The sequence below is a fragment of the Copadichromis virginalis genome, linkage group LG7 (assembly GCF_057382275.1).
Source record: "Copadichromis virginalis isolate Kocher_CV1m ecotype Utaka linkage group LG7, C_Virginalis_male_GT1.1, whole genome shotgun sequence".
Lineage (NCBI taxonomy): Eukaryota > Metazoa > Chordata > Actinopteri > Cichliformes > Cichlidae > Copadichromis > Copadichromis virginalis.
The window spans coordinates 12,115,226-12,125,000 of record NC_140624.1 but is presented as its reverse complement, the minus strand read 5'-3'; the positions used below and the strand labels follow the sequence as shown (position 1 = coordinate 12,125,000).

At 37.8% G+C, this 9,775-nt stretch overlaps 1 protein-coding gene across 4 annotated transcripts in view; it reads right to left on the bottom strand.

The window, feature by feature from the left end:
• Positions 1-257: 257 nt before the first annotated feature.
• Positions 258-9,775, bottom strand: part of lysmd4 (LysM, putative peptidoglycan-binding, domain containing 4) — a 125,295-nt gene continuing 115,777 nt past the window's right edge. Inside the window, exons 1-3 of one of the 4 annotated variants that reach the window (XM_085461757.1) lie at positions 4,168-4,227; positions 2,432-2,706; positions 258-2,341 (exon numbers count right to left, since the gene is read on the bottom strand). In XM_085461757.1, the coding sequence (XP_085317883.1) occupies positions 1,859-2,341; positions 2,432-2,692 (744 nt within the window). In that variant the 5' untranslated portion in view covers positions 2,693-2,706; positions 4,168-4,227 and the 3' untranslated portion in view covers positions 258-1,858. Of the gene's footprint in view, positions 2,342-2,431; positions 2,707-4,130; positions 4,228-9,775 lie in introns of those variants that run through there. The other 3 variants (XM_085461758.1, XM_085461759.1, XM_085461756.1) reach the window with 3 other exon arrangements.

The following is a 9,775-nucleotide window of genomic DNA, read 5'->3' as shown; positions in this document are numbered from 1 at the left end:
ACTGTACAGTCACTGGCTGTGATCACATAATATCCTCTGGGATTAATCAAGTATTCTGATTCTTGCCAATGCTGCCATCTTTTGATATGCAGTGGTACTGCAAAAAAAATAATACATTTTTAATTTAAATACATCAAAACACATTTTTATGGGAAAGGTCTGTTATCATTTTGTTTTCTGTCTCTATGTACAGCTGTGTGTGTGTGTATATCTTATTATACAAAGACAAGTGCATTAAAAGAATTAAAAACCACCACCACATAAGAGCATACTTTATAGACAATCACACTTAAAACTTTGTATTCAAACACTGGAACATGCAAAATACAGAGTCTTGCACCACTGTCAGTTTTCCATTGAATTAAAAAAAAATGCACCAACAAATATATTCAACATGTTTGTTGAGTTCATTAAATTAAAATATCCAGCCACTAAAATGTGCATAAGCCATGCAAATTCATCAGCCTTCCCTGGTGGACGTCTGCAAAGACAATAAAAACTTGACATTAAGGCACTTAATCAGGCAGAGAACTCAGGCACTCTTTAAAAATAATGAACGTTTAAAAATTAATTATCTTTAAAGTTCACAAGAGTTCACAAGAAGTACCAACATAAGCTATATTGCACTCCATTATTACTGTAAACAAATTCACATATTTGGCACTGTGTACTAAAAAGTCATGAGGTACATTCACAGATACAAAGTTAGACGAGAACAAACACACATGATGCTAAACCCAATGTGTAATAACATAGCTTACCCTTGTTTAAAATAAATGTTATACTCTGATATGATACTAATATGATAAAATCTTGACGCTGACAGTCTTGGACTCTACATTATTACCATGTCGTCATCCGTTGGTTTGCAGGCTACTATCCAAAACACCGATTTGGCACATTAGAACACCAATATGAGAATGGCCAAACTGATAATCCAAAGCATATTTGGATGAAGCTACTCAGATAATGCTGAGCTCAGGCTCAGCAGATCACTTACAAAAGTAAAGAAGAGGTGTAAAGTAAAAGTAAGAGACGAGAGAAAATCTCTTCGACCATGTTGAGTGTTGTTTCAGAGTCACGTTCCCTGTTGGCAGCTCACATATGGAACGCCACAAGAATGTCTCTCTCAAAAAAACTAAACAAGGACACTACCTGTTAACTAAATCATACTTTTTTCATTATTGTTTTACACTTGCAATTAGTGATAGACCATAAACTCTTGGGAAAAGTGTCCATACGCTGAGGTAATAAATCATGTGAGCAGTAATTTTCTCATAATCTTTTTACCATTATGATTTTCTTTCATGACTAGAGAAGTCGCCCCATAGCAGGACATTAGGAAAAAAATACAAGTTCAAGGCACTTGAGCATTAATTTCACATGTCAGAGCTGAAACCATTCATCCATTCATACAGTGGTGTAAAGGCAGACTGTGATAAACATTTTTCTCCCAGAGAAATACTCTGTGTGGTTGCTATTGATGTTCAGGCTGTAGAGTGATTATTTTCACAATGCACATGCAATAATGCTCCAAATTAAGTGAAGCACCTGAGGATCTGGGACATCAGCTGACTGTTTTTCAGTAAAAGTGATTTTCCATGAAAGTGTATTTTACAAAAAATTTACAAATTGTTGGTGTCCTAAAATGTGACAATAATTAGAACAGTATTCAGACATTTCACTTGAAGGTAGAGGCTCCACTGAGTTAAAATCTTGAAAGATTTTGCATCATTGTGATCGTGGGCTACTACCAAGCCCAAGAAGAGAATAGTATTAATTACGTTTCAGGTTTTCCAAAGATCAAAGCCTTCCGATCCTGATTCGTGAAGATCCTTATGCCTTACTGTACTGAGGCTTATCCTTGAGGCATAACTGATGTGTTTTTTGGCTGTAGAGCACCTTTTGTTTTATAAATTATGTAAAATAATGGAAGGACGATGCCTATCAGGAGCATGGCAACTACAGCGTTCCACCAGTTGATTCCCCAGTCAGCACCATAACTGGTCCGACGCTGTCCTTTCAACCCAAAATGCTGTTGTTTTTGCGAGTTATCCAGAAATTCCTCATCTCGATCAGTTGTGGTTTGAATTAGTTTGTTTATATCATTATCCACCTCCATGAGAAAATCTGTGGCCTCTTGTATATGAGGCTGGGCTCTGGCTTTGTTCTGAGGCTCCACTGGTGTTTGAGAAGCATTGGGCATTTCTTCTTGAGGATCACTCGGATTTGAGAAAGTTTCAGTTAAGAAGCTGTGTTGCTGAACTGGTATTTTGATGAATTTCAGTGCAAATAGATCTTGTTCCTGCATTAGGTTGTTCACCCGTTTTATATCGGCTACCTGTTGAAAAAGTGACAAACGTACATCAATATAAGCACATGAAGAAAAATAATTTAACAAAAATGTCTGCAGCTATGAAAAAGCTTTTACCTTGCAGCCATATTGCAGTGCAAGCTTGCTGAGATTATCATCGGCTAACACTTCCCGCACCAGCAGCGGGACATTTTTCAGTCTGTCCTCCTGGTCCTGGAAATCCCGTGGTCTCAACTCCATGACACCGAGTTCCTCATCGTCTGAAGATGCAGCACATTCATTTGTTTTCCTCCTGAACATATAGACCTGGCCATCTGCACTGGCGTGAACATCCACCGGGGCCTGGAAAGCCCGCGGACCATTCTCCCCCCGCCACATAATTAAACACCAACCTGTAAATGTAAGCACATAGCAAATATTTACACATGCACAGTCATACTTGCACAGTAGATAAAGTTACATGGAACATATGTTCTATGTTTAAGTAAGTTCTGTACAAATTTATGTTTTGTCATTCATAATTAAAGGTGCAATGTAGACACAGTTGGGTTATGTTAGTGTTATAAACGGCCCAAAATCTTCACTCCACTAAAATGATCAATGTGCTTTTCTACCATGTTTTACAATAACATTGGATGGTAATCAAAAGAGAATTAACAAGGTTGGCTAGTTTCTATTTAAAGATGATTAACCATGTTCTGACTGGAGGTGTTCTAAAAAACGAACAAACAAAAAAATATATATATACAGTTTTGCTATCTACAAGGCAATCATACAGCAGGAAGAAGTCAACGAAATTGAACCAAGCTTCAGCCAAGACAGTATCTGAGATGATCCACCCACAACACAAGGTTAGTCTACAGTATTCAGTTGTGTGTTAATATGTACTGATACTGAGCTTAATCTCCACATTGAAATCTTAAGCCAGCCGAGAGTGACTTAGCAAGTCCATGGGCTATAGTTGCATCATGAGGTTTTAAAAATTAACAGACGTACTGAATGTGAATAGTGCTAATAAAAAGGCAGAGTGGCTGACAATCACCACTGGTTATTTGGGGTAAGTGGGGGCTTGTTTCTACTAAATAAAACAAGACACAAAGCACTGCAGCCTGCCTGTTCTTAAAAAGACAGCAGCCTCAATAAATACAGTATACTCCTGAACCTGAAGCATAAATGATACCTCATTACTTAACAAGCAAAACCCATCCACCAGGCTCTAGTTATTATGGCATAAGAGAGGTGGGCAATCTTCCCAGTGGGTCATATGAGAAACTGAGACTGTGGAGTGCTGCACCAAAAAGCTTATAAAAAGATAGAATTATCACTGGGTAGATGCTTGATGATCCAGTTCCCGAGAAACACTAAAACTATGGCATGCTCTTTTGTTTTCATTTACAAGCTGAAAATGTTAAGTTTGTTTTCCTTTTCAGTGTCTTTATTTTAGATTAGGAGAAATTCTATTACATTAAACGCAACATTTATTTAATCTACCAACTTTTCGACATCATAACTTGGGCAATTTAAATACACTTTGTGATGGAAATTGTAACCCCCACCAGGGCAAAAACTCTTACCATATACAGTACTAACAGAACATGTTTCCTAAGAACGGAGCTTACTGTGCGCACTTGAATGCAGCAGTAACTTGAGCTAAAAGGAGCTAATGCTAGCAGGTTAGCTTAAGGAGTTCGATTTCGGTTCACAAACTATCGTCATCGCGACAAAAACCAAGCAAGCGACTCGGTTTACTTCTATTATAAGTACAACAGGGTCATTCGTTGGAGAATAAAGACCAAAGGAAAACACTTTTACTGACTTCAAACGCCCAGAGTACCTTGTTTCTTTCCAATTACCTTATCCAAAATGCATGGGTCACTAATTCCCAGACCAGTCTGGTTGGCTTTTCTTCTTCGTTGCACTCTAAAACGTGTTGGTATTATACGAGCATGCAATAGCGCCACCCGCGATGTTTCAGGCTAAACACATCGGTTACAATCGGTTAAAGATGATAGACCAAAGTTTTATAAAGAGTTATTAAAGTTTTTTTTAATTGGGTTTTAAAATTTGTTGTCAGTTCAATTAAATTTTATTTAATTTTCAGTCTTTTTGCTTGTTACTCTAAAGTTCGTAGTGGTCACGCAAACACAGGAGGAGGATCTCAGAGTATGACGAGTGGTGAGGAGGATATGCAGCAGATTAGAGTGATATACAGGAATGAGATTATAGAGATACTAAGAAGCAGAATCTTAACATTAATCCAATATTCTACAGAAAGCCAGTGAAGCTGTTTAAGTACTGGAGGAATATACTCTATAGAAAGTCTTCTGGTAATAACACAAACAGCTTCTGAATAGGAGTCAACTATAATGTATTTTCACAGTTGTAGTTTTTGTTTGTAGTTTTGTTGCTTTAATCTTATCAGGGTAGTGGTTTAAATACCTGAGTTCAACTATGCAAAGCAATGGACAGTGCACAAGAGAGACAAAGAACAGAGTGCAAACGAAGTTGAGTGGGTGGAGCTGAGTGCAAGAGTGAAAGATAGTAGTGAACCTGGTCTAGAGACAGTGGCACTAAAAATGCTGAAGGTGTAGGTAGCAGAGTTGAAGATAAAGGAATTTTCATGAGTGTATCATGAGTGTTATGAAACCCAATAACCAGTTGTGCCACCCTTAGCAGCAACAAGTACAATCAAATGTTTGTGATAAACATTAACATGTTTTTCACATCACTTTTGCCCCACTCTTCTTTGTAGAATTATTTTAATTCAACCACACTGGAGGGTTTTCTAGCATAAACCAGAGCATCTCAATCAGATTTAAGTCTGGGCAGATCACCCCAAAACCTTCATTTTGTCTTTTTTTGAGCCATTCAGATGTGAACTTGCTGAGGTGTTGTCCTGCTGCATAACCTGAATTTGAGATTCAGAACACAAAGTGATGGTTGGTCTTTCTCCAAGACTTTTTGGCATAAAGCAGAATTCATAGTTCATCAATTACACAAGTTGTCAAGGTCCCAAAGCAGCAGAGCAGCCCCAGACCATCACACTACCACCACCATGTTTGACTGTATGATGTTCCTTAATGAAACACTGTCTTAGTTTTATTCGAGATATAACAGCACTCAAACTTCCAAAAAGTTTCACTTTTTTCTCATCAGTCTGGAGAATATTTTCACAAGCGTCTTGGGGATCATGAAGATGTTGTTTGGCAAATGTAACATGAAGCTCTGCATTCTTTTTGGTTTGGTTTCCGGGTTCTTTTGTGACCTCCTGGATGAGTCATTGATGTGTTCTTTGAGTAATTTTGGTATGCTGGCCACTCCTTCCCAGGAGTGGCAAGTCTCCATTTGTGAATAATCGTACACTAGAGTCACAATGCCTTAGAAATGGCTTTGAATTTGTTTGATGATATGTAATATTTAAGTATGACAAATATGCAAAGTAATTTAAAAAATCAGGAAGGGGATTAAATATTTTTTCACTGCACTGTATAAATTCTGATTCCAATTGCTGTACTATTTTTGATCCTAAATCTGTACCTGTGCAACAATAACATCGGAGTGAATGCAAACTAGTACAAATGGCAAATGTCAAGGTGGATTCATTAGTAAAGAGACATGCTGTGAAGTGTTTTTACTTATAATGTTGCTTCAGTCCATAAAACAACTCACAAATATTGTATTTGTTGTGTTTCTATACCTATTTTGGGGTGTAAACAAAATCAACATGAACTTAAAAGCTGAAGAATCTGTTTTACAGTTAGGGGACTGCTGCTGAATATTAAGATAGCAGAATTAATGACCAAAAGTATTAATTACAAAATGCAAGAAAGCAAGATGCAAGACAAGAAACTGTTCATAAACATAAAATGAGGTATAATGTATATAAAAAAAGACAGCCCTTTAGTATTTTCTGCTTAAAATGATCATTTTCTATGATTCTGACATCTGTTGGTGGAAAATAATCATTACAGCTCATCCAAGTCGCTGAGACTCAAGTTATTTGCCTGCTGTAATTTTGCTGGTGAAAAAAATGGGATGGTGAGCACAGTATCAAGCAGCACACAGTCTTGAGCTGAGAGTCTGTCATAACCTTAATATTAGTCCCTCTGTCCTAAGGCAAAGGACCGGAGTTTATAAAAAAAAAAAACACACTCACCGTAGTGGTGGTATCTCATTTTACCACTAGATGGGGCTATTGGTCTTTCAGAACTTGCCATTTAAGTTCGTCTGTTAGGCGATACCAAGTGTTTTCTGGCATTATTTGAATCCTTTCCTGTTATTAGTTAGTCACTGATGTCTTCTGATGTCTCAACTTCTCATAGCTGAGAAGCTCCTCCCGTCTTCTCAAAGACATAGACTGAGTAAAAACATGGAAATAACTGATTAATAAAATGTCTTTAAAAATGTATTTAATCTAGCTATATCCAGCTGAAATCAATTTCAAAATAATACAGCTCATTCTGGTGCATCTGTGGTTAATATAACTATTTGTCAGACATAGAAAATAATAATTAACATTATTATGGAAGCCTGCTTTTGTCACACAATATGCTTTAATCACTATTTGGTAAAAAACAAAACAAAACAAAACAAACAAACAAACAAACAAACAAACAAACAAACAAACAAACAAACAAACAAACAAACAAAAACCCAGCATCTTACTGTAATCACATTACATTTTTCAGTAGTGCAGTAATGTAATGTGTTATTAACAACAACCCCAAACATGCTTTTTTCTTTCTGCACACTTGTTTTACAATCAACTGATTTCAGTTTGTGCGCAGGAGGAGAAAAATGGTGAAATTGTCTTTAAGGAGTGGAAATCAGGAAATTACTTTTATGTTTATTGCACAAAAGGACAAGAGTGTGATTGAAGTGAAAACTACATCCAGGACAGAAACAGCCCGCTACAATCAGCATGCTAACACAAAGATAGTGAAACGAAACGGCACTAAGCATAAGTCCAAAACTGTACTGTTTGTATGAAATATATTTGAGACCTGAAATGCCATTATCTGGTTTACTCTCATTAGTCTTGTGAATCAGACAAACACTTTGTAGGTTACAGCACATTGGCATGGGTCAGCTCAAGAGCTGCTGGTACATAGAAGATACATGCTAAGCTAACTATTAACTGACCATTGGCACCAGTTTTCACAGTTCTTGTCCAAAGCCCTATAATGTCACTTAAGTAGCAAACTTGAATGATGATCAAACTCATTCTCCATGTTGAAAGACTGAAACATAACTTAAAAGGTATTAATTTAACACACGGGGGACTTTAACCAAAAAGAGTTAGCTTAAGCAATATAAAAACAACACATTAAAAACATGCACTACTTGAAGAGGGGCGATCGTGGCTCAAGAGTTGGGAGTTCGCCTTGTAATCGGAAGGTTGCCGGTTTGAGCCCCGGCTTGGACAGTCTCTGTCGTTGTGTCCTTGGGCAAGACACTTCACCCATTGCCTACTGGTGGTGGTCAGAGGGCCCGGTGGCGCCAGTGTCCGGCAGCCTCGCCTCTGTCAGTGCGCCCCAGGGTGGCTGTGGCTACAATGTAGCTTGCCATCACCAGTGTGTGAATGTGTGTGTGAATGGGTGGATGACTGGATATGTAAAGCGCTTTGGGGTCCTTAGGGACTAGTAAAGCGCTATACAAATACAGGCCATTTACCATTTGAAGATTTCCCAGACAAATAGATTTGTATTTATTATCCCTGTCTTTTATTTGCCATTTTAGGTCCATATGGAGTCAGCTGATATTATTTGTGATATTTTTATTTTCGCTAGATTTTTGTTGACTCTGTTACATTATAGAGTTGTTGCAGATTTGCCACACACCCATGATGTGAATCTCTCATTTCTCCCATTCCACCACATCCCAAAGGTGCTTTGCAGGATTGAGATCTGGTGACTGTGGAGGTCATTTGAGAACAATGAAGTCATTCTTATGTTCAAGAAATCAGTTTGAGAAGATTTGAACTTTGTGACACCGTGTATTATCCTACTGGAAGCAGCCATCAGAAGATGGGTACACTGTGGTCATAGAGGGATGAACATGGTAAGCAACAATACTCAAGTAGGCTGTAGCATTTAAATGAAATTCAAATGATACTAATGAAGGTCCCAAATTGTGCCAAGAGAATATCCCCCACAACATTACACTACAACCAGCAACCTGAATCATTCATGCAATGGTGGATGGATCCATGCGTTCATGTTTTCAGCCTCCCTGGTACAAACAACCATTTCACATTCAATGTCACTTCAATCAACCCTTCATGTGATTGTCTGATTAGATTTTGCATTAATGAACAGTTAAACAGGTGCACGTATAACCTATAACATATATATAGCCTATAACATGTGATCAAAGGAGCTCTCACTTGATCACAGTAAGCTTTCACTTGCAAGTGAAAGAAACCGTCTTTAAGTTGCGAAATCAGAAAAAAAAACATCTGAGAAATTGCTACATTAGTGGCAAAATATACAGTTTTGTACATCCTGAGAAAGAAAGAAAGCACTGGTGAACTCACCAACACAAAAAAAGACCCGGACATCCCAAAAGACAACAGTGGTGGATGATCCCAGAATCATTTCCATGGTGAAGTGAAACCCCTTCACAACAGCCAACCAAGTTAACAACACTCTCCAGCAGGAAGGCATATCGATATCCAAGTCTACCATAAAGAGACAACTGCATGGAAGTAGATACGAGGGTTCACTGCAAGGTGCAAGCTACTTATAAGCCTTAGAAATAGAAGGGTTTGATTGGAGTTTTCTAAAGAATAACATCTAAAAAAATCAGTTCTGGAAAAACATTCTTTGGACAGATTAAACCACAACCAACCTCTACCAGAATGATCACAAGAAAAAAGTATGGAGAAGATGTGAAACAGTACATGATCCAAAGCCTCCTACATCATGTGATGGCTTGGGTGTGCATAGCTGCCAGTGGCACTGAGACACAAGTGTTTATTGATGATGTGATACAGGACAGAAGCAGCTGAATTAATTCTGAGGTGTTTAGAGTTAATTACATTGTTTCATAATGGTTCATAATACAGATGGACAATGACCCAAACATACTGTCAAAGTAACCCAGTTGTTTCTTAAAGAAAGAAAGAAGTGCAATATTCTTGAATGGTCAGTCACCTGATCTTAACCCAACTGAGCATGCATTTCACTTTTTGAAGACTAAACTTAAGACAGAAAGGCTCACAAACAAACAGCAACTAAAAGCCGCTGCAGTAAAGGCCTGGCAGAGCATTAAAAAGGAGGAAACCCAGCATCTGGTGATGTCCATGAGTTCAAGATTACCCAATTTTTATCCAATCTTTTTGTTCAGTCCACTGAATTAAAGCTGAAAGTCTGCACTTCAATGGCATCTGAGGCTTTTCATTTAAAATTAATTGTGGTGATTTACAGAATCAAAGTTAGAAAAAAGCTCTCTATGTCCAAA